This window comes from Melozone crissalis, unplaced genomic scaffold (assembly GCF_028551555.1).
Source record: "Melozone crissalis strain CALT ecotype California unplaced genomic scaffold, PUWL_Pcris_2 ptg000042l_1, whole genome shotgun sequence".
NCBI classification, from domain to species: domain Eukaryota; kingdom Metazoa; phylum Chordata; class Aves; order Passeriformes; family Passerellidae; genus Melozone; species Melozone crissalis.
In genome coordinates this window covers 36,496,158-36,521,977 of record NW_026535820.1, presented here as the reverse complement: position 1 = coordinate 36,521,977, position 25,820 = coordinate 36,496,158, and the positions used below count along the sequence as shown (strand labels likewise).

General features: G+C 36.5%; 1 protein-coding gene across 1 annotated transcript in view; it reads right to left on the bottom strand.

Moving 5' to 3' along the window:
• The window catches only part of TMEM245 (transmembrane protein 245), a 71,071-nt gene that overhangs the window by 27,148 nt on the left and 18,103 nt on the right, over positions 1 to 25,820 (bottom strand). Inside the window, exons 6-12 of the mRNA XM_054285340.1 lie at positions 22,791 to 22,960; positions 17,915 to 17,938; positions 12,370 to 12,474; positions 10,976 to 11,058; positions 8,719 to 8,809; positions 7,826 to 7,924; positions 5,827 to 5,958 (exon numbers count right to left, since the gene is read on the bottom strand). Coding sequence (XP_054141315.1) covers positions 5,827 to 5,958; positions 7,826 to 7,924; positions 8,719 to 8,809; positions 10,976 to 11,058; positions 12,370 to 12,474; positions 17,915 to 17,938; positions 22,791 to 22,960 — 704 coding nt within the window. The remainder of the gene's footprint in view (positions 1 to 5,826; positions 5,959 to 7,825; positions 7,925 to 8,718; positions 8,810 to 10,975; positions 11,059 to 12,369; positions 12,475 to 17,914; positions 17,939 to 22,790; positions 22,961 to 25,820) is intronic.

Genomic DNA, 25,820 nt, shown 5'->3' with positions numbered 1-25,820 from the left:
AAGTGATGTTGGAAGTGAAGAGGACACAGCTGAAAAATGATATCCCACTGGCACCTATCCCTTTGCTTCTTCTATTGACTACAAACTCATTCTGGGGGTGTAGCAGTGCTACAAATTCATGCAGCCCCATGGCAACATTATCATGGGCACATTATGTTAGGAGGACTGTAGACACACAGGACAGTGAATTCTGAAGGAGGGAGTGGTTTGTAGCTAAAGCAGAGGCCTTCCAGTTGGCATTCAGGAAGGATAGTGCAATCACTGTTAACAGCAGACGTTAAGTTGTATGCAAGGTTCCCCTCCCAGATATTTAAGCTTGTTACTAGAACTTGGTGTGTGAACAGGAGCTTCTGAGCCACAGGTCTTCTGTTATAATGTGAAGCTTAATCACAGAACAGCAGCAAAGGCCTTGAAAATAGGGACACAGGTTGAAAAAAAAGGTCCCTGAAACAGGACTCAAAGCAGTGCTTTGAGTAAGAAGGTATTGAAGATGCACAACTTTGAGCTAGGAAGATTGCTTTTCCTTCAAGAAAATGAGGTAGGAACTAAGAAAGCGGGGAAAAAACCACAACAGGCTAACAACAGGACAAGGCAGCTGTCATGACCTGGAAAAGTAATACTTTTCCCAAGTATCACAGCACACAGTCCAGGGCAGAGGCCAAGGGGCAGGAGCTGTCTGGAATAAGAACACCTTATGAAAGGACAAGCTCCTTAATCTGAGGGAAGATGACATCCATAAAGTTCCAGCTCTGCATATCTAAAAGCTCTTCAGTCAGTTCATTTACACTTCTATGACTCAGCCCATTAAGCAAAGTCTCTGTTGGTGACAACTACACAGCACCATCATGATGGTTTTTTAGCCTCACAGCCCATGTAGGACATGACTGTTAAGAACTGACCACTTTCAATACAATGATAATGATTAGAAGACTGCAAAGCAAACCACGGGCATGAAGCATGTGGTTAATGAAAAGTGGTCTAGCAAAGTTTTGCTCTAAAGAGTAAAACTACTCTGATTTAACAGCCTTCTAACTAGTGATCACAGTAATTGTTAAAACCTTCACTTGCAACACAAAAGCTGAGCTGATACCAGCGAGAGTTTACAAGGAGAGGAGCTTGTTCCATCTGCTAGAGGAGAGCATAGAATTGGTGGGACTGTGAAAGTTTTCAAAACAGGATGTTTCTCCAGTATAGGCAGGATTTATTGACCACTCTCCCTAGAAGCTTAAGCCTGAGGGCTGACAACCAGGAGTATCCAACTGCAGGTAGTCTGAATGTAGGTATCAGGTTGTTCCATTAACTTCAGAAATGGCTCTCCTACATGAACATCCTTGTTTCCTGGAGTCATTGATTGGAACTGTTGAACCAGTAATCACCAGCATTAAAGCAAGTGTAGATAGTGCCTTTCTACAGCTTTGGTAAGTCTTATGAAAGCAACTGCATCTTTTAGGACTCCAACTTTTAGTCTCCAACTACAGAGACCTCGTTATGCATATGTATCATTAAAATTTCAATATACAAGCTTTTCATAGCTAAGGTCTGAGAAGACAGACATAGCAGACACTAATCATTACTGAACACAGCGTTAGAATATGCTCAGATACTTCCCTACCATTCACAAAATAACAAAATTACATGCAGCTGCACCTAAGAGTTCATAAAGCTGTTTGATTCCCAGAGCCTACTGCAGCTGTTGATGAGGTCACCTACACATAAAGAATTGTTACCACCTTGCCAGCTGAGCTCTCCAAAACACAACAAAGCGTGACTATTTATGCAACAATGTTACATTGCTTTTAGTTACTTTTTTCCTATTAAATAAAGAAAACCACACCTCTTTCCCTAAACCACTGCTCTGTAAGCAGCTGTAAGGGATCAGTGTTTAAAAGAACTATAAATCTGTACAGAATTCAGGACTCTCTTATACAGCACACTGTATCACCATCAGCATCAGTTACTCTGCCTTTCCAATCTGTAACAGGCAAGAAAGAAAAATTGCACACAATATTCTTAGGCATCTAAGGTGTCCTCTTGGCCACTTTTAAACTAGTCAACACTCAAAAATGAGGGTTAAAAGGCACTTGATCAAAACAGTAATTTACGGAGAACTTCAAGTCAGCAAGCTTCTGGAAGCCAGATAAAACTGTGTCCCTTACTCAATTCTGTATAAAAGGAATAAAACTAGATACAAAGATGTGAAAAAAAACCCCAACATGCTAGTTGATATATTACTGAAAAATGGATTGAATTAACTATAAACTTATGAGATTACTTGAAGAAACTACTGGAGCCAGAGAAAAATATTAGGATGTGTAGTAACTCAGTGAAATATTTGAGGAGCTGACTTGATTTAAAATGCACAGATCAGTCATGCTAAAAGCACAGGAAGGGAAACCTAACTAAGCTGTAGCTTGCTGTGAATATCTCTGTGCAAGGTCTTCAGTCTTCCTGTCTGGGAGATCTCTGAGTGAGATACCACCTGCTGGTGGAATGATGAGTATTCTTGTGCAAGGAGCCAAAAGATCAAATTAAGAAGACATTAGCAATGTCTCATGTAACATCAAGGGAGCTCTGAGTCATAATTCACAGATTTAGCCAGCAGCAATTCACTTTCTCAATGCTACAAGCATACAAGAAATGGAGAAAAGGGTTTATGAATGGAAAAACAGATGAGTGAGGAAAGAATGAGTCTTTTTTATTTTTCAGAAATTAAATCTTAATAGTCCAGCTCCATGCTGCCTATTTCATGCATCTGATTAACTACCTTGGAGTAGAGTATGGGGTGCAAAATAAAAGACAAAGTGAGGCTTCACTCTTGCTCTCTCTGCCAAGAATGAGATGAAATAAACCCCACTTCAGAAACACACCACTGATTATACTATGCTGGTTTTTAACACTACTGCTTCTAATACTGGAAAAAGGCAGCAATGTTGCTAACACCAAGGCTTTTAGAGGAAAAAAAAAACAACAAACAAACTTGAAAAAGCTTATCTTCATATTAAATCTTCAGGCAATTTACATGTTTATATAGTAAATTTCTTTAAAATAATTAAGGTCTGTCTACATCAAACTACAGCTAAGCATAACTGCTATAATTAACAACACATTTTGGGGGGGGGGGGGACAGAAGTCTTCCAAGCTTTACCTGATACTCAAAGTTGCAAAGTTGAATCGATGCATGTTGTTACAAATTAAATGAACACCAGCAATTCCCCAGCACACCTACATCAGTAATTTAATTACATGCCTTCAACTCTAAAATGAAAATATCTTCCATTACAGGAAAAGCCTGAAGTGAAGCACTAGCATCTGTCTTCTCTTAACATTTTTCTTACAGCAAACACTACTCCTATTAAGAAGGAAGAACACTTCCTTTGACTTCCATCAGTAGAAAACAGCTTATCTGCTTGTGGCTGTAATATGACATTGTCAAATAGCTGTATTTTCAGAAAAACTGTCATCTGCTCTACTCTGAAATACTTCAGAAAGCCAAGGGGATAGCAAGACAGTTATTTTTTGGTAAACTCCGTCTATGCATAAATATTTGTTACATGTAAGTAGTGTAATCACACACATTTATTCTTTTCCTAAAGTGGAGGAAACCTCATTAGAGCTTTGTATCTGCTTCTTTACACAGTTCTTTACAGCTATCTCATTGTCTTTAAATTATCTGTATGTTAAAAAAACCTGTCAACACAGCTTTGGGACTGTACTGTGTCTGGCTATATTCTTAAGAACTGCGAGCCAACATTTATTTCAAGTGTTCAGCTTTACTATCCCCACAAACAACACACTCAACCAAAAAATAAAAAGATAAAACAGCTTGGGTTGGAAGGGATCTTAAAGATCACATGGTCCCAATCCCCCTGCCATAGGCAGGGTTACCTTTCCTTAGACCAGGCTGCTCAAAGCCCCATCTAATCTCATCTAAATCCCACTCAAAGTTTCATAAAATATGAAAAAAGCAAACAAACAAAAAGCCCAAACTAAAGAATCCAAGCAACAGAAAAATTAAATCCCCAGAGCATACATTCCCAGAAGCACTCACATAATTTAAAATATTAACCCTTCCCAATTCAGTATGCCATTCCAATAACCCATTGTTCCACTTCAGAATACCAGGAGAAAGGTTTTCATGCTCTGCTAAGAACATAAATCCTGAATACAGTAAGGCTGCTTTGTATCTTAGGACAGGTAAGAAACTTGCTTAAACATATCAGACTTAAGCAAAAGCTATTCTTATTTTAAAAATCTCCAAATTTCATGACCTAAACAAGAACAGAGACTGTATTTTCATCAATTTTAATTAAAAACATTAGCGTGAGTAATATTTATGCAATGCACTGTGGATGAGCAAGCCAGGAAAGGAAATGCTGCCCAGTAAGGATGTGAAATCAGGATTTAGAGCTTTATACTAAGCTGACTGGTTTACAGTCTGCCATTAAGGACATGAGTACATGGAGAAAAAAGACAGGTGTTTCCCCAGTGATGATGAGTAATGAGTTCCTGGAAATAAACAGGAAAGCAAGTCATTTGCTGGCACTTTTTTCTTGAACTTTTAAACCAGGTTTTAGAAGTAAAGCAAGCATGTTAGCTAGATGAAAATTTTAATGTTAATGTTTTTCATCCTTAAATATTTATTCTCTTTACACTTTTCTTTGCCTCTCTCTAGCCTGCTAAGATTACTGAAGCACATCTTACATCATGGTTTCTGAGCACTGTGCAGCAATGCTGCAAATGACACACTCTTATCAAGTAGTTTCTCCTCCTTCTGTGCCTCTTGCCTAGAAGGAAACTCCACATTGATTTTAAATCAGGATGTGCTGTGCATTTTTAAAACCTTTGCCTCAAGCATGCATGACCAACTTTGAGAAAGTACCAAGCAAATTTCATAATTAACTGAAAAAAGGTTTACTGCAATAAGGTTTCTCTCAACTCTTCCTTGTCTCACATCTTCTATGGTAGGAGCGGTAACAATTTAAGCAGCAATTGGGGGAGGACAGAAAAAGCACACATGCCTATCAGTCTAAACCAAGGACTGCTTGGAGGTAAATATTAGCTTTAACTACATCCACAGATCTGCTATAGTGCCACATTGGTATAAATAATAGTCTTACAAAACTGAAGATAATGTAATGACAACAGCTCAAGGCAAGGATGAACTATACTGGGGATTGATTCTATGTATGAAGCATTTAGGATTTAACATGATTTTTTTTTGTGAAACACCTTAATTTGGATTGCTTTCAATGCTTCCTCTTTTTCTCCTCATAAGGTGAAATATTTTTATTCAGAAATTCACAATGTATAAAATATCAATTTCATTCTCCACAGAGATTTCATAAAAGAAAAAAATAAGCTGCTTTAAACTCCACAAATAATAGTAATTTGAGGTAAAAAAACCAAAAAGACCACCCCTCCACTTTTTTTGCTTGGTTTTGTTTTCACAACCTCTAAGTCAATAGCTTCTCCAGTTATAACTTAATTGTTTACTTCTTTAAAGAGAAAAGACTACATAAAATAATGCACTGAAAATCAGCTTGCAGGTGACACAGGTAACAACATGCCTCAGGAAGACATGTAGAAAGCTGGTATCCATGAAGATGCTGAAAGCACAAGAGCTTCTTTCTCATAAATATTTCTGTTTGTTTTACAGCTATATCTTAAATAGGCTTGCAACAATTGCTTAGGTAATTGTAAATAACACTAACAGCGTATCCATAATTTTCCATTTACTTGAATCCATAACCTTAGTGGTACTCCAAGGAGAAATTTCTATCAGTTAAAAATCAGACCAATTTCATAGTAAGTGCAAAGAATACGTACCGAGAGAAACGTTTCGATGTTATCGTGAACAAACGACGCAACATCTTGCCAGTCCAGAATATCTCCAAGCCAGCTGTGCTGACGGTTTATGTGCCACTTATGTCCTTTGTGTCTTCCAGAATGTGTTACATTCTTAAAAACAAAGAAAATAGACATCTAAATAAAATTTAGATATATGAGAAAGACAAAAGCTAATGCTTTAGACTGGTGTTTTCTTAATGAGGAATAGATCCAACATGCATCTAAATGCTTAGAGCTGCTTTAACTGGCATCTCCTAAAATAACTGCAAGTCCTCTGTACACTGGAAAAATGAAAATCTGACAGAGAACTGTAGTTAATTATCCCATTTAATTACATATGTGTATGTTGTATTGATTAACCTCAGTTAAAAGTTAAGTTTACTGCTTCACTGATACAATGGTATCTGTTTTGCTCTTAATGAAAGCACGTAAGAAAGAGGTAATGATTTCAATTATTGCCTATATAATTTACTGTTTGCAACACACAAGTTTTCCCAGAACAGCTCATAAAGAAAAATGCAACCACAAGTCCAAGCAGCTAGTTTTCTCACTATTATTTTCTACCTCTCCAGAGGAAATGTTCAATCACACAAAACCTAAAATCTAAACTGGATGCAGGAGGCTCTCTTCTGACTACAGACCTTTGTAACTGCAACACAACAAGACAACAGGACATGGCCATAAAAACAATAGCTAATTCCTTAAGTGGCTCCTCCCTAATTATGATGCTGCTATTGTCCAGTGAATAATACCTGATTATCATCTTGAATGCCACAGGCTGGGACTGTGACAAGTGTTTCAGAGAAGGATATCAAAATTCTCTGAAAGCAAGCTTAAGCAAACTCGCTGACTAAAACATCCTAGTCTTTAATAGAAGAAGACTTCTCAAGTTCTTAACTCTGATTTTTACAATAAGCATCCCACTACTTGTTAAATTTTTCTGCACACTTTTAGCCTTAGCAACCTGCATGCAAAATGGCAGTACCTTTTTTTGCCACACATGGCAAATAACATTCCAAGTGCAGTCCCTGTACTGATTTATCTAAGAGTATTACATTTTCTGCTCATTATCAATTCTCTCTAGATACACTGTTACACTTTGTGATGTACTATTAGCAACCCTCTATAACAATCCACTACCAACACAGAGATCTTTCCTGTGAGCTAGCAATTTACTTAGAGTAGAAACATATGAGTAGTCAAAAATCTCCCTCGAATAGGCCTTCTGTATTTGTAAATATTTGTATTTCTGTGTAGAGACCTATCACCTCTTCATCTAGTTCTACACCAAAACTATTATTTCTTTAGTGCTGAGATATTTTTGGAACTTTAGAGGTACTTGAAGAATAACTGCATAAAGAAAAGTGTTAATGTAATTGCAGTCATTTAAATGTACAGAAGTATTTCAGGAATATGACTTCTGGATTTGATATTTCCATTGCACGATGGCTAATGAATTGCTCTTTCCTTTAAACTGTAGACAGCACTGGCAGCATAACAATGATTTAACTCTTAGGAACTTTTCAGGATTCATTGTACAGAACACATTATAAGATGGCTGCAAAAATGCATTGTAAGAAACTTAATGAGAGGGCAATTACTTTCTCACAATTTCAAATTAATAAAAGTTACACAAATCATGCAGAAGACCAGTTGCCTTTTCCCAAGACCTCAACAACTTGAATAACCGTCAGAAAGTGCTAAACTATGAAATACTAATTATAAAAAGTGAGAAAACTATAAAATGGCACACACAAAAACATACTTTACTACTTGAATGTAGGACACAACTCTGGCTATACTAAAACTGTGACTCAAGAACGATGTGTCTAGCACACTCGAAACTTTTACCTTCTTTTTACTGACCTTTACTTAACCTTCCAACTTTCTGCTAATCTCTTCCTTAGAAATGCATACTTAGCATAATTACATCAGAGTATGATAGTTTACATGAATACCATTTAAATGAGTTACTCACCTTCACAAACCAAGAGTGATAAAGCCTGTCCCAGAGCTCCAGCACTTGTTTTTCAATCACAGCAGTGTTATTTACTTTTTCTCCTAAAATCTTATGGAGCTAAAACACATAAAAATCCATTATTATACAGGACAGAACAAAGCAGGCATCCACTGATGAACTTCACACTCGATGAATAACATAAGATTGTCTGTAAAGGCACATTTCAAACCCAAGTTATTAGAAAAATTAGTATCAGCATGAAATACACACTTCAGATAAAACTGTTCACAATTCAAAGATTTTGTTAAAAACAGTCTGCTGCGCTGAGGACTTCTTTCTGCACTGCAAAACAAACGCTGTCTCTAAAATCCTTAATCCAAAGCCCTTGATCATATCTTTAGAGTAAATATTTCAAATAATTTGAGATGCTAGACATCAAATATATGAGTAAGAATCTTGGCAAATTCTTCTGAAGAAGAATATAGCTAACTATACAAATTATGATTTAAAAAATATCCAGTGCAAAACCCCCAGCCCACACAGAAATTAGGGGAGAGGGAGGGGCAGTGGTCGAAACAGAAGTTTACATGGTCTCTAATACAATAGCCAAAGCCAGTTCAAAAAAAATTACTTAATTTTATTTGATCCATTTTCACTGGGAATCCTTAGAATTATGACAGATTCTTCAGTTCTTAAAATAAACTAATCCCTGAACAGAAAAGACTACTGAAATCACTCCCACTCTTCCTTCAAAAGTCCCAAACCAGAGTGGAAAGATTTGTCAACAAAATGGTTAAACATATGGAAAAGAACTACTGACAAATGTATTTTAATTTCTTTTTACTTTTATGAAATACAAGAAATTAAAGCAAAAACCAAAGAATTTGAGCTTTCTGACAGCTCACTCTGACCTTGTGTGTGATCCATTCTCGGCCATACTGGTATACGTTGTTGGCTGCAGAATTGAGCGCCTTCTGAATGACCTGGGCCTCTGGGAGCCAGCTGAGGGAAAACAAAGTTAACTGTTATATTATACCCACTTCATTACACTCAAAACACATTGCAAATTAACATTCTGAAACAACAAATCATTATGGCTAAATACATATAAAATTACTACAACTCAAATGTCTCCTTCTACATATTAAGGAATAAATTTTTCCATTTAAATCTAGGGCATGCTATTGCATTTAAAATCCTCCAAGGTTCCTGAAACCTTAATTAATTTGATATCTCAACTTTTTCAGAAGAGATTTGTTCTTCAACCTCTATGTGTGCTACTTACACAATATTATTTTTTTCCCAGAGTTTCCTGAAAATACCGTATGAAGCAGTCTCATCGAGCTGCAAACACAACCTTTTGAAATTACAAGCTGAATGTAAATTGTAATTTACAATTGTAAATTGTTAACATAGTTTCCATGAAAAAGCAACCAGCTGACAAAAGGTCTGGACATCAGTTATTTCTAAGTCCTCACCAAACCACTTGCTAGCAAATTTCTTCAGGGACTCACATCACTTTCAAGCAATGTACCCTACTGAGTTGTCAGCATTGTACTACTTGTGAATACAGGCCACAAAATCTCTGCTTTCACTTTCTTTTTACATCTTGATTCAATGGCACTTGTTGGGAGCCCTTCCAAAACAAAATGAAAGCATTTCAGGAAACAGAAATGCTGTAGTTGTTCACCTGACTAAAGACCAACATGGAAGCTCCTCTGTCTGTATAATGCTTCAGAAATGTTCCAGATTGGAATTCCAAGATATTTCAGTCACTCACCTCTAAACATAAAAGAGCATCGAGCTCTCAAAGCTGGTAAAGCTTCATGGATTTGGCAAGAGGTACTCTTAATGAACTAAAATATAGTGTTATGGATACTTCAAATTTTAATGCAAACTAAATGCAAACTTCTCTAGTTTAAGAAGTTATACTAGAATTCTGCAAATTATTTAACTAGCCAAATGCTGCCAATTATTTAACTAGTCGAATTCTGCAAATTATTTAACTAGTAGTCCACTAGTTTCATTATGCAATTAAGCTTGTGACAGTCAAACTTCCATCTCCATTAGACCCACTTATTTTCATCTTATAGCAAAACAGAAAGGCCAAACAACACAAGAGATGCCATGAAGGAATAAAACCAAGTGCTTTAAGTGCTTTCTGTTCTCATGATTGTGATTACTTCAGTAGTGCTAAAGGATGTATTACCACAATGGTTATTAACTATATCCTTTTAGTTCTGTTTTTGAAAAATTGTTTTGCTCTTATAATGCAGCATCTGCTTTCTTTCAATCTTCTTAAACTACCATCACTTTTATTAAGTGCCCTTGAAAGAGTCAACCATTCTTATTCTGGAGAGATTTTGTTTTTGCTGTCATTAAATTGGTATCTCACACTTGCCCAATGTCTGTTTAGCTGAATCGGAATGAAAGCCACCTGGAACATGCCCCTGTTAAAATCACACTTTTCAATCTCACCTATTCCCCCTCTGCAATGACTCCTTTGCTCACCAGTGTGCCCATGTTTTCCTCTAGATGCATTTCTCTCAAAATCATCCCTCTCCCTTACTACTTGTCTTGGTGCTTACTTTGGTCAGTACACAGACCAAACCTTACAAACTTCCCACTGCACACACTGCACACACCTACTCATAATAGAAATGTCCCTGCCCAACTGAGTCACACCAAACCCCCCCCATCCACCCCTGAACTCTTCTTCAGTTCACTCCAGGAACAATGTCTTCAACTCCTATTCCTTCAAATGCACTCCACATCCACCTCTCTACATTTAAAAATAATTTAGCTCTATCTCAAAACTTTCTAGAGTATTCTTTGTCAGCACTTTTCTTTCATAGAAAAAAGGGACAAAATACAGATCTCTTCATTCTCTGCACTATACAAGTTTCTTCTCCGTAACTGTAGCTAGGAAAGTTAATGGAGTCGTCCTTCACCTCCAAAACCCAAGCAGTCCTCAAATGAGATAGCACACTGACAGTCCTCCAGAGTGATGCACAAACATCTCTGCTGCCTGAGAGTTTAGCTTTCACATCTGCCTCTGAGCACATTTCTGTTCACCTAGGGAATTTTTTAAATTAAAAACTATGCATAAGAGCACCTGGAAGCTTGTTCATCCACCCTATACTATTCGCTTAACTTCAGCATTCTTACTTTGCCCACTCTGGGTGACTGGCTACTGTCTCATTGATCAAGCTGCTTGTGACTTGAATCATGTGAACGCTCTCTTGATGTACCTAAATTAAAGACAGAGAGGAGAAATGTTATGCAATGCAAACTACAACTCTTCCTACATTCAGAAAGAATTCTTGTTTTTGGGAGGAGGAGGAGTGAGTGGTGGAAGAGGAAGGAGGATGGGGAGGAGGGGGAAGGTGAGAAGGGATGCAGTGACCAGTTTGTATATTTAAAAAAATAATTCTTCCAGTGCAAACAACTCACTAGGAAGAAAAAAGTTCCATTAACACAAGAAATACCTAGTCAATACAATAATAAATTCTGGTCAATAGTAATAGCAAATGGAAATTTAAACCTTATCCCATCAGTGGAAAAAAAAATCAAAAATAACAGCAGTGCTGTCAAGAGAAGTACTAATATACAAAGAAAAGTTTCAGATACAACTTTTTAAGCCATGGATCAAAGAAGTGTAAAAATTAATGAATACTTAGTTCTAACATGACCAACCCTGCTATGAAGTGCCTAACTAAATAAATTCTTCAGCAAGAATGATAAAATACATCTTTCATAAATATCTTAATACTCCTTCTGTGACTGTAAGGGAGCTTTAGGCAGGAATGTTTGCACAACTCCAAAAGTCTTTAATTTTAAGTATTCAACATTACATATGCCTGCATTCTGGAAAAAGGAGACTGACATCAGAACCCATTGATCTTTGTTCCTTAACTGTATTCAAGTCAAACATTCAATCTCCATTGACCATTTCAAGTATGAACACAGCTCCATTAAGGAAAAAGGGAAAAAAAGGTACATGAGTGACCTCTTCTGGTGAGCAAAAAAAAAAAAACCCCACCCAAACTCAACCATAAACCAAACATCAATTTCAGAGAATACCTGATCATGAATCTCAGTACATTTAACTCAGAAAAGGATACCATGAGGTTATTACAGGCAATTACACAAACAAATTGACAAACACACCTTAATTATTTTGCAAACGTTTCTGATGTGAGATAAGTTAAAGAGAAAAAAATCTAAGTGGTTCTTCTGTTGACAAGGGAAATGTCAACAGGGTGCAAAACAAATCTGTTCCTGTAATACATAAGCTAGTAATTCTTTTACTAGAATAAATTTTGTATTTACAAATGTCTACATATTAGCCTTGTCATATAGGTAAAATCCACAGAGATACAAAGAAATAGAAACATTGAGATTTTTATATATTTTTGTATATTTTACAGTCTTGGAATGGTGACAAGTTCAACTACAACATTTAGAAAAATTCTTTAAGCTACACAATCCCGTGTAAGTATCAGTAACCTTCATCAGCAACAAAAACGAGCTTTATGATTGCATTTGTTAGCACACTGTACCTTTGCAGTAAGGAGAAGAGCTAGCAGAAGGGTTCCTATCACCAGCACAAATATTATGAAAATGCTGATTATTTTATCTAGCATTTTCTCCAGCCACACGATAATCTGTGCAGAAAAAAAAAATTATAGCACATAAATCAATCTTTAATGAAAGCAATGCTGTATGCTATGCAACAGTATTGTTATTTTTATTTACAATCACAGTACAAAATCAGGCTCTAATCAAACAGCATTTATGCCCAAGCTTGGAAATGAACAATTAACAAGCAATGTTAGCATGATTAAGGTCATGGTATGACATGTGATTTTGCAAAAAACATGTACACATTACCACACAACACAGCAAGCTCTCTGCAAAGCAAGCAATAATTCAACAATTACTTACTAGACCTAGAGAAGTACCTAAAGAAGACATTCATGTCAACTAGAACCCAGAAATTTGTCTTTGTTTCTTGTCCTTCAACAACCTGGAAACTTACAGATATTGTCTGCACAGGACTTCAAAGCTATCAAGGTATACTTTAAAGCACAACCATAACTTTCAGATTTGAATAGCTAAGAGCCATCTAAATGACAAATGAGGTATTTTTGCAAGTAATAAAATTTTTAAAGCTGCCTCATCACCTTCTGAACTGAAATAGGACAGGTGGGGCTCTGCATTATTGAATATCAGGCCAATTATTCAGCACCAACTATTTCTATCCACTTCCAGTCTCAGGAGGATGCTCAGCATTAAGCATGCATCAGCTAAACTGACTGATACAGGAAACAGGCACTTGTTCTGTCAGTTCACAAAAGGCCCATTCTATATATGTCCATAAGCAAATGGTAATACCACATTTGAGTAGAGAAATTCTGATAATGTCATTCAAAACAATCAAACTGCTCAGTCACATGACTTTGCAGAGTGCTCTGGAACACGGCAAGCTGAGCTTCATCTTGTACACAAACTGATTGTTTACATAAAAAGCTGTGAAAGCACATGCAAGCATGACCAAATACATTTTTCTAGCTCCTATGGTTCAAACACCAGATCTATTTCTATTCCATTTAGCATTACTACAGGAAAAAACAACAGCACAATTGTAAAATTTGTGATTCATGAGAACTGAAGTCAAAATCCATGTGCAGTAAGCGAAAGTACTTCAAGTCCAAGTTATATATTCAATGATTAAGTTGGTAACATTTTAGTTAGAGATCTTATAAAACTACTAACATGCATGCTAATGGTTTACATTAGTTCTTTCTGCATTATTTACCCTATCCCTACAAATGAAATTGACCCTGGAACAACACACTTCTCAGACTGCTCCGTGATGACTGAACTGGTCAACACTGAAGTCAGATCTCCTATTTGATAAAAGCAAGGATTTTTTGTATGTGTGTTCATCCAGTAGTATCTGAGCACTTTATATAAGTCAAGTAATTATTTTTAAATTCCAAGTTTTTACAACCAGCTCCTTGTTAGATCTAAATTAACAAGTTCTTGTAACAAAGTCTGTACTACATTAAGAACTGCAGAAAGGAACTCGGAAAACACAAGGAAGTGTGAAAAGTCTTTTGTCTTAGGTATTTTTAACCTAAGTTTGGTTTTCAGCATTGTTAACAGATTTCAGCCATCAGAAATGCATTGCCAGTGGTGAGGGAAGTGACCTGCCTGCAGCAGTACGACAGCTCTGAAAAACTTTGAGCAGCCCCTGCACAGGGCATATATATCGGGTTACCTCTTAAGACTGAAATGAGATTTGCTGTATCCTTCCAAGCCTCATGTACATCTAGTGATTATGCAAGAGAAGCAAGAAATGAAAGTTCTTGTTTCAAAGGACACAAATAAAAAATATCACCAAGAAAACACCACTGGATAGGCAGGGGAAGAAAATTTTATAGCATGGACTTGAAAATTAAGCTATTAAAAATTAAAACTGCCCTCATCATTTCGAAGTTCAAACTACTATTTACTTTTTAAGTCAGAGTTTAAAGAAATCCAGTAGTCTTACAAATAGTACTGAATCAGATTTACTGCAGCTATGTAATTGGAAGTACTGTCAGAGATTTCAAAAAATGCTAGGCTCAATAATTGTGTGAGGGGTATTCAATAGGTGAAATCTCAGTGGAGGTGAGGCTGAATGCTTTAGATGTTTTGCCATGTAGCAACTAATGGAAGGGCAAGCTCCAAAAGACCAGGATGAGGATTCTCTCCAAGATGGCACAAGGCATCTTTCCCAGACACTCATACTGACAGTTCAAATATGCCTGGACTGCCATTAAGGTGCAGCTGGAGCACATGTAAATCCTGGATTACCTTTAATCTAGTTAGCAAAGACGTGGCAGCACTGATGTTGCACTGGTACCAGCAGCAGCCTCAGCCATGCCAGGCCACCCTGTCTCTATTTACTTGGGCAGGTAGCCCAAGGAAGCCTGATGAAAGCCAGCTTTGGCAAGCCTACAGGTACTGCAAGTCTCAACACAGACTTAAGGGGATCCAAGTTATGCAGGGGTACAGACACATCACAGCAGAAGACTGAATTGGACTGAGTATTGTGCAAGTAAAAGCAGATGGATATTCACTTAAGGTTATATTTATTCTTTCTTTTTTCTTCTATTAAAACATACTTCCTTTCCCTACATCAACCCACAACACTTCCTTAGCAATCCCTCACCTTTTCACACTCCTGTTAAATAATGCATAGGTGCAGGTAAGCTACTCACTGCAGGAAGCGGCACTGTTAAATGCCTGTGTGGTCGTATTTATCACTGAATCAGGTCCAGACTTCACTCTTACCTCAACCCTGCCAGACCTCCCTTTACACCCTTCCTGTAAACCATGGGCATGCACACAGAGACAAACATGTACTGACTAAACACACTCATTAGCCAGAGGTCATGAAATTTTATATTCGGTTCCAAGCTTCTAATCCAAAGGTTAGTCAACAGCAGAAAGCTGAGGCTGCCACAGCATCTGAGATTATGCAAAGGTAAAGGAAAGCCAGGCTCCTAAGCTACAGAAGGTCAACTTGTAAAACCAAACTGAAATATTACTGACTTGTGATAGTTTTTTGTGGACAGTCTATCTTTAATTGTTACAGTTTTGAACTGAAAGGTTATCAAGGTTTTTATTTTCATTTAGCTCACTGTAAAAGGGTTTTTTATGATTGAGTTACATTCTATTAGAAAGCTCCTCAATAATTTGCAAGTACTCCCTCTTTCAACTTTTGGATGATGACACGAAACCACATTACACTAAGCTGTAACACAACTGCAGTCCATACTTAAAAATCAGAAATCCTACTATCTAAACAGGCTCTCCACATTTTGCAGTATGATACATCATCTATGAATTATTATTTTCAGGTTTCATACTGCATAGCCTTTGGGGTAGTAGTTTTTCTAGTATGTTTAATTTACTACATTACCCAAACAGTAAAGCACACCTAGGCATCTACTTCATATTTGATTAAATCTATATAAAAAAATTATGAACATGGACTTTTATTTTTTTCTGTAAACAGCTCCACTATTTATGAGGATTTTTTCCCAAGACATTCCTTAGACTTCTCGTTTCCCTTTTCTTAGTTAATATTTGAAGATACCATCTCATTAATATAATCTGCAGAGAATAAGGGAAGTCTGTAACCAGAGGTTAGGGTGAAATGACTCAGCTGATTAGTTAAGCTAGAAAATGTAGGGAACAGTCTGTGTGAGGTCTCAAGTCTACCTACACCAGTATTCCTGCAGAAGCAGCAGAAGAATTTAGCAATTCCTTCTAAAGACTCCTGACATGGACAATGTTATTAAGAACCAATTATGCCAGACTGATTGAATCTATTCTATATTTTGGGCTATATATACCACAAACAGGAATCAAAAAGCCAAGGTTTTACACTAGTAGTCATAATCAACTATCATTTCAAACTCTACCATATCCATATGACTTTAAATTTCCTGTTGGATTATCAGAAGTTTATGTCTGTGGTCTCTGAAGTACATCCCTTCAAAGACAGGCAAAAAAGGAATCACCTTTTAACTGCAGACAGTGTTCTGTAGCACAAATCCCCTCTTTTTTTATGCCCCTAGTAGAGTGTGACATTTCTTCAATTTTTTTTTTTAAATCACCAAAACACTACACACAACAAAATTAACCCACTGGTTGCACATTTTTTCACTTTTTTAAAAATCTTGTAATAATTATAAGATTATATAAGATTATAAGATCTTATATAATTAAAAATTATAATATTATTACTGTATGTTCATGCACAGAAGTCAATGCTGTATGTAATACTATCAGGATTTCAGGATTTCTACTTATGAAACTGTAAAGTAAACCAATAGTTTTCAAAGATAACTCCAAGGAACTAAAAAACCATGCTCTGTTAAGAAATTATATCCACAGGGTTCTGCCAAATAATGCGAATTTCTAAACTAAAAATAAAATCCAGACATTTTAGCATTTAAAGCTATTACAGTTAAATTGGTTTGGCAACCTACCAGTATTAAGGAGGGGGGAAAACCCCACCTCTACTCATGAATTTTCAACAAAATGACAAATGACAGAAAAAAAGCAGTTGAGACTACTCTTTCTCCTGTGGCTCGCCAAACTCAGCTCTTTACCTGAACTCTGCTAACAAACCAGTATCTAATTAAAAAAAAAATTATGACAGGTTATGGTTGCACATATTTACTAACCACAAGTCACTCACATAAGATAAACATTTCATAGTTGAGAAATAAAAATGTGATTTTAAAACAGGAGAAATACAGTCAAGGGCAAGAGAACATTAAAAATGCCCCTCTTCATGGACAATTATAACTCAATCATGAAAACATATCACACAGTTTTAAAAGCCATACAATAGGAAAAAAATTAATTTTAGCTATGCCAACTACCTATTTTTTTTTTTTTAAACTAGCCTTTTTCTTTCCTTCAGACTTGTTAAGATTCAGCAGTTCTGAGGCCATGCAAAGTCTCATTTTGTATGCATTCACTCCTGGTACACGAGGTACTGTGCCTGTGTACACAGGCAAGTTTGGCACTGCAAAAGTAAAAGACTGACAGCACTCAGTGAAACCAGCCCATGCACCATTTGCAAGCACTTACAGAACTACAACTGTGCTTCACAGCCTCACCACCCCCCTGGTAATCTGGTTAACTGATGCTTTCCCTGAGCAGAGAACAGCTCTCCAGACTGGGAGACAACTGGTTTCCTTAGGGGTACAAGTGGGGACCAGGCAGGGATCAACTATTCCTTAAATAAAAGTGCCCCTAAATCACTCTACCCCTTGAAATGCTAATGCAATACTCTGCTGTGCTAAACATTTAACTATGTGCATTCACTGGAGTAGAAGAGATCAGACAGAATTATATGACCTTCAGTAGCTTATACCAAGAGCTGGAAAAGAGGCATTTGAGAGAGAAATTTATATGAAGCAAGGCATGTTAAGGAGTGTTCATGCTGCAAAATAAAAAAAAATAATAATTAAAAAATCAAACTCCCCAAAACCACAGAATCCATTAGCTGGAATCATAATTTTTCTGTTTATTTACCTTCTTATTAAGCCAGTGCCACAGCTTGTCAGTGGCAGGCGGAGATGGAAGAAAAGGGAAAAAAACACAACACAGTGGAAAATTATTGAAAAATGCAGTAATAGGGAAAAAAGCAATGAGAGGCAGGCAAAGTCATCCACAGAATGAAAATGAAATTTTTCTAGACACAAAGGTAAATTGCAATAGGAAGAAAAGATCATAACAAATTCTAATGCAAGAACCTGGGTTTTACTACTAACATGCACTTTTGAAACAAAGAGGGATATAACAAATATGAACAACTTTAATGGCATTAACAGAGCTATCAGCATAATCTGGACAATTCCAGCTTAATTATACTGACAGCTACCATCACTTCAGAGCAGGACTTGTACTCTGAGAAGGACATTTCAGCAAAAGACCAAAACTTGACATGAGGAACTTGTTTATGGCATTAATACTCCCATTGCGGCATTCAAATATTCCCATTTTACGCATTTCAAAACACTCCTATTATGTCAATTATTCTTGGACAGATTTCACATGTTTTTTTGGTACAACATTCATATTAAAGCACTCACATTCAATGGCACAACATCAAACACATAATTAAGTCTGATATACATACAACAGCAAACTGTAGATCATATAAATGTACAGATTTCATGTAATTCTCCTTGCTCTTCTCAACAGTCAATTTCTCCTTTTGCACTGAAGTTATTTTTCATTACTGATGCTCATCCACATGCTAAAGTATATCCATTTCAGGACCTAGTTTATGTAGGATTATACTCCTAATTCTAACCATCACTAATCATTAGTAGCATAATTAGAACAGAGAAGAGCTTTAACATTGTTATTCATCTCTGTTAGAGATTAACATCATGTAAGTGAAGTTTGTTTCTCCCTGAAAACAAGACACTGAATTCTCAGTAAATCTAACATGTTCACCAGTTGCCAGAAATTACATTAGGTCCCAACGGAAACAAAAGGCATGAATATTTCATATTTATAAAAATCTCATAATGTTAATTAAGTTAGAAGCAGATTTACAAAGAATCATGAACATTAGGAAATATGAAAATAAAATACGTCATAAAGCACCCATGTTTACTAGCTTTTGCTACTTTTGGAAAGAGTCACAGTCAGAGAAATCAATCAAAGGTATCAAAAGCCTCAAACTGACACTGTAGAATTTGTTTCTACTTTACCTCTTCACCTATGGAGCAATTTATCCCCTGAAAAAAGGGAAAGTTGTTTTCTGATTAAATGACATACTTTTAACCTTATTTCTCCACTTTAAAACCTACTGTCTGTACCTGAGGTTTGTTTTGGAAAAAACATAGATCTCATGGCTGTATTGCTCCACTTTGCAATCCCATACTAAATACAACAAAAGAGCCCTAAGATTTTAGCTGAATGTGAAAGGAAAGCTTTGGTATTTTTCTCTAATTTCAGTCTCTGGGAATTGGATGATAAATAGAGTAACTAGAAAATAACATTAGATGTCCAAAATAAAAATATTTTTTATCAACATTTAAGACAATATCTGGAAGGCTCTACCTGCCTATTAGCTTACCAATACTGATGTTTAAGTAGTTCTACAAATGTAATCAACCCACATTTGAAAACAGGCTACAGCTTAATTCTAATCTTCAAGTCATCCAAAACTAATAAGTCTGCAGCCACTTTTCCAGTATTTTATCGGAAAACTATTCATCTAAGTTCTTCCATGTGTATGAAAGTATTTTCTATAACAATATAACTACTGGCAGAGATTATGCTTGTTTTCTGTGCTTGGTTAAACTATGTAATGAACTTGGTACCAGAAGAAATAGAAGCTGACTTTATCCAAAATGCAAAGAATCTAAATAATCTACATATAAAATTCTAGTGCACTATAGCTAGAAAAAGCATATGACAACTACATGATTCACTCAAGTACATCAGAGAACATGTATGTAAAATATTAGTGCATTCCAAGGAGTAAAAGTCCAGTGCATGCAGCTCAGCCACTGCCAATGCTGCTAAACTCCCTCACAAATTCTATAACCAAACTGCAGTCATTTTGTAAGGCAACAGTCCTCTTTAAAATAAAATTTAAAAAAAATGAGTAAATAAGATTAGTAATTCTCTACTGTTGATAAGAACAACCATGTTATCCCATCTGGTGAGCTTAGGATGGTTCAGAGGCTGACAAGAGACACCTCCCTACTCTCTCCTCCAGGAAGTCTCTCACATCTGAACTGCTGTCTGCTGACTCCATGAGGCAAATGCACAGCCAGGAACAGTATACAGTAAGAACAGGATACAGTATCCACATCCTAATCTCATAGTCCATTCTTAAACACACATTTATACAGAGACTGACCTACTGCTTACAAAAACAATAAAATGCAATGCCCTTTTCTTTCTCATCAGAGTTTCTCTGAATTTCAAATTTCTCTGCACTTCCAGGAGAACCAGGGGTAAATGAGAATTGTCAAAGAGAAGCATTTCTTTTCTTGATGGTTTTGTTTAAAAAACAGATAGAATCAGTAGAGCTCAGATTTGCATGCATGAGCAGTACTCACCCATTTCTCACAATGGGCCATTTTTCAGACTATCTACACTAGCCTCCTAAAATTTGTTTGGGAAAAAAACATGCCACTCTAAGATATGTTCCTCATTCTCATTACATTTCACTCAAATCTGGAATTATATCCTATTTGGACATACCATGTTTGCCAGCCCAAGTACTACCACTAAGTGTTTGCATGAAAAAGACCTCATCAATGGCTGGCTGTACTTAGCTAAGATCCTCAATACATCCTGATGCTAAGATTCAGTTTCCAACTAACTTTGCATACCAACAAAAAACCAAACCAAAGAAAAACCCTAAGCAGATTCAGCTCCCATGTAAATAAGCTAGAAACAAAATATTAAAAATTAAACTTCTAATTGCAAAGGAAATGATCCCTCAGTCTTGGTTTCTCACACACCCCCAATAAAAGGTAAGCTGTAACAATTTACTCTTTAAATTTCTATTTTTTGTGTTCACATATTTTTTACTTTCTCTTCAACAGTGCCTACTGAAGCAAAACATTCAGTAATACAACTTAAAAAATCTTGCAAGGATGTAATTTTCACTTCTCTTGTTTCCCTGTCCCTACAAAAAATGTAACTGCCAATAGCCTGTGGCATTGCTTCCCAAATTCTGAGATACCATGCATCCATCATCCTACAATACACAGAATGAGCACAGCCAGTAGAAATTAAAAAGATATGGACGTATTAGTGTGATAAGCATTGGAAGACTACATATAATCCCAGCCACCCATGATAAATGCTGGCTGAAACAGAATTAAAATAGGCACAAATGAGGACAACAAAATCATGCAGATTATCAAGTGCCCTTCTAGTAATGTCTGGGAAAGCTTAAACTGCTTTAATACACAGAGCACACACTCAGGAGGAATACAGGTCTCATCTAAAAAATGGAGGGGTGAAGGGAGATGGGGAAATGAGTTGGTCAACACTATTCTCCTGCTTAGACAAAAACAACATGTAAATAAACTGACCTTAAGTACATTTAAGCTGAAGAGCGAGAGGATCTGCTGCACATTAAAGCCCTACCTTCTTTAAGGAGAAAAGACTTGCTGGAATTAGGAAGGATACTGTATCATACAGTTATACAATACAAGGATACCAAACTTGACAACTCATGAAACAACAATACATTCAACATCGTGTCTAGAGTGGCTTCTTACTTACAGAACAAAATCTTTTTATGAAAAGCTTTGTATAATGTAAGCTTTTATCCCCGCATTAGTAATTTTCACTCCCTTTGGAAAACCACTTCATCGTTGTTTATAGGGGTATTTTGAAAGACTTTTCCTTTCTCAAATTCTTCCTCAATGAACCCTGTGAAATCATTGCTTTTTTCCTACAGCCATTTTAATGTTTTTGTTGACCTTTTGTCATCCATTCACCCATTAGATCCAGGCTTAAGCTCCTCCCTCTCCTATAGGAATTTAGAGCTATAAACTGCAAGACCAATCTGCCAAGGTACAGATGCTCCAACAAATGTACTTACAGGGTTCAGCTCTTCAGTTATAGAAGTCCTAAGATAAGGGCTTTTTCCAGAGCAGAGAATACTTCAATGACACATTTACAGAAAGCACATTCTTACACAGTGCCACATCTATTACAAACAAAATAATCCATCTATCCGTGAAAATTAAAATTCTTAATGAGAGAAACTTTATAAATTTCCTGGAGCTTTCCAACTATGCAATTTGCAATGCAAATGTTGGCATATTTTGCATGGGGAAGAAGGAAGGGGAACACAGAAGCCTTATTCTGTGGCAATTCCCAAATACTTTATCCCACATATTTCTTCCTTTACAGAGGGAAGACTCATTTCTGTACCACCATAGTACTGTGTGCAACAACTTTGCTTCCACACAGTACAGACAAATATGTCTGAACTAACTTGGACCCTACTACCCAAACACAATGGTCTGCTTTTTAATTAAATTTTCACATTAGAAGTAGGAACATCTTATCCTTCAGACTAAAGCTCACTAGGTTTAAATCCAAAATCTTTGTAACCAGGTAAGATTAAGAGAACTTTGCCTTACTCAGATAAGGAACCTTAAAAAGGTGATTCAACATTTTAAAAGTGACTTCTGTAAAGGTCTGCATGCAACCATTTAACAAATTTAACTGTGCACTTAAGTGTGAATAGTGATAGAAGAGACATAATTTAAAATACACCATAAAACAGATACAGTTTCACATGAAAGACATATCCATTAGTGACAGACACTTATTTTAGAATTAAAGCATCTCAGAATATGGTGAAACAGAGAATAAAACAAACTTTGAAGTGGCTTAAGGAAGTAAGTAGAAATACCTTACTGTCAAGCTTTAGCATAACACTTCCAAGTCCTCTGATGGGCCGTGGAGCAAGAGCTTCCTGCCGTTCCTTCACAAAATTTTCAACCAGCTGCCACCAACTTTTGCAGTGCTTTGCCATGAAGTTCAAAACTCCAAAATGAACCACGAATTTTTTAAGTGCCCAAACTGTAACCACAAGAAGGAAATTTACTATCAGAGATCTCAGAGGAACACCACAAGACTACTTATTTATTCTATTCTGGAAGACTGATGAAAAAGAAAGGAAAAGACTCCTGAGTTTTATTTCCCATTAAAAACTTGTGGAATTTGCCAGTGTTTTTAGTACTAATCTCCTCACTATCTTTGTAGCTGTGCTTATCCATATGGAACTTAGATGATAGCACAAGAAAAGTGACAGCACACTACCCAAAAATGCAGCTCAGACTTGATCAAGGCCTGGGATAAGAAGGTGCCACTCCATTATTCCAGTACAGTGGATTTCTTCCATATCCACACACATACACACTATGCCAAATGGCTCCACATAAAGTACCACAATCAGAACTTAACAGCACTTTAAACATAATAGAAAATCTTCAACCTAAATTCTTAAGCTTTAGGCCTTCTAAATTATTAAAGTGTATCTTTCCTTCAAGAACTGACACCACATCATGCAGAATTTCACAGTAAGGAAGCATCCATTTAAATTTTCTTTTGAAATATTACTGATAAGATTTTGCTTTTAAACCTTAAAGAAAGCTATTTGTGATTAGCATTTTATCTTGGCAACACAGAGTACTGAAGTTTCTATCACTACCTGTAACTTTATTTTTTAAATAAATCTTTTTCTTTTAATTATTGTGACTATTCTCCAAACCAGATTCATTACTTACTGCCATACATGAGCTCCACAACAGTTGGCAGTACATCACTTCATCATAAAAAATTCACATCATTTTTCTACTTGGAGAAGTGTAAAACGGCATACATAGCCAAAAAGGTTAACTTTCACTGCCTACAGGGCATTTATCCAAAATCCACAAGAGCTTATTCTCTGGAAGCCACCTGTGTAATAGTTTATATTCTTGTTTTGGAGAGCCAGTGCAATGATTTGCTGACATTTAGTTCACTTACACTCTGGCACCACCGTGTGGCAAATATGGGATTTATTCTCTTGAAGAAACAGAATAATCCAATAATTTCTCTAATAAAAAGAGTGGCAAAGATACAAAAAAGGAGAAAACACAGTGCGAGTGCCAGCACTGAACTTAAAGGCTAAAATTTTGTATGATGAAATTCACCTCATGGCCACTACACAAACTGCTGCTCAGCAAAGTCAGGCAGGCTTGCATTTTACAAGGTGAACAAGATCCTCAAATGGCATTCTAATCTTCCACTGTTACTTAAGTGTAAGTGTTTACACAGTATCTTCTAAAAAAAAATGTATTGTTACTCATTGCAAAGGAGGTGCTACAGTCAATCAAACAGCTATAAACATATATATATTAACATATATATAAACATATAACATATTAAGTTAAAAGAGACAAGAGAGGAAAAGATACAGAAACTGTTATTTCTAACTGTTATTAGAAAGCACTGAGCAAAACAAGAAAAAGTCTGTGTAATAACAAGTTCCAAACATCTGCAGGAAGCAAAAAATTACCTGACAACAATTAAAAAAAAAAAAAAAAAAAAGATACAACAGAAGTAGAAAGGAAGAAAGTGAAAGATCTTTAAAACAGACAGTATCAGGATTTCCAGGCTCAAATCACTCAGTAAAATGCTGCAAGTGTTCCACAATGTGTTTCTTTGCTTAGCTTTTCAATTCATAGCAATTCTTTCACCTTTTCATTTTATGGTATAATTATGGTATCATTTTCCCACCCTCTACACTAAGCAATTTTAAAAGACCATTTCATTCCAACTGAAGTATAAATGCAATCAAGGAAAAATGTTAATGGCACCAAGACGTTTCTAATAATCTAAATGCTACTCTGTATGAGTCCTCTTTACCAATATAAGGAACTCTAGTGAAATTAACACCTATTTAAGGTTTTGGGGGGCTTTTACATACTAGAAGCATCCTCTTTAAGGTTTCAGAAGTGCCTCAAGTTATTATTAGTCCCTTTAAACTTGAACCATTGCAAGGAAACTTGCTTTATTAGCCTTCCTATTTTCCTAGTATTTTTACAATTCCCTCTCTTTCAGCCATGCAGACTATCATTACTCACCTTCTGACCTTTAATGTAATCCACTGTTCTAAGTTTGGCTCTGTTCATCATTATACTGCCCATGTGTGTAATATCTTTCTGATGATTCAGTTCTATGCCACAAAAAAGCACGTCATGGCCCAGTGTCACTGCTTAGGCAACAAGTCACAAATATTCCCAAAAGCAATTTCTCTTTTGGATTAGTTTATTGTTTGGGTAGTTATTTTAGACCTAATGACTGTCAGGAGCACTATTCATCTGTCTCATTTAGATATGGATTTTAATCCAGACTTGTGTGGCTCAAGCTTAAACCATTCACTTCTGTCTAGCTGCAGAACTGCTGTTTGCCTTTTTCCTCACATGTAGGGGTTTCTGAACAGTGGTTAAGTTACTCCTTGAATTTTCACTGAACTAGCTCACCTAGTTCTAGTTCACAAAGCTCTGCTTCTAGTAAGTCTAAAATTTATTTTCTAATTGCTTTTTCAGTCATGATTGCCATCTCCCATGACACCCAGACACCAAAACTGGGAAGTTCTTTCTGTAGCAGCTATACTGGAATGAAACAAAGGTCAAACCCCTCTCTGCTTTACCCTGCATCCAGCTATTTATATGTCTTGCCATCACATTACCCTTGAGCTGCTGCTCCAGTGCCACAGCCAAAGGTGCAGCTGTTCCCTTCTCCATGCCTTGGAGTTCACAGCCCTTCCAATCTCTAAGTGTGACGCCAAGTCACAAGTTCCAGCTGGTTTACAGAGCTTTGTGTCTGTGCACAGATGTCAGGCTTTGGTGGTGCCCAACATGGGAAGAGACCAGGGGTTGCCTTGTCCCAGACA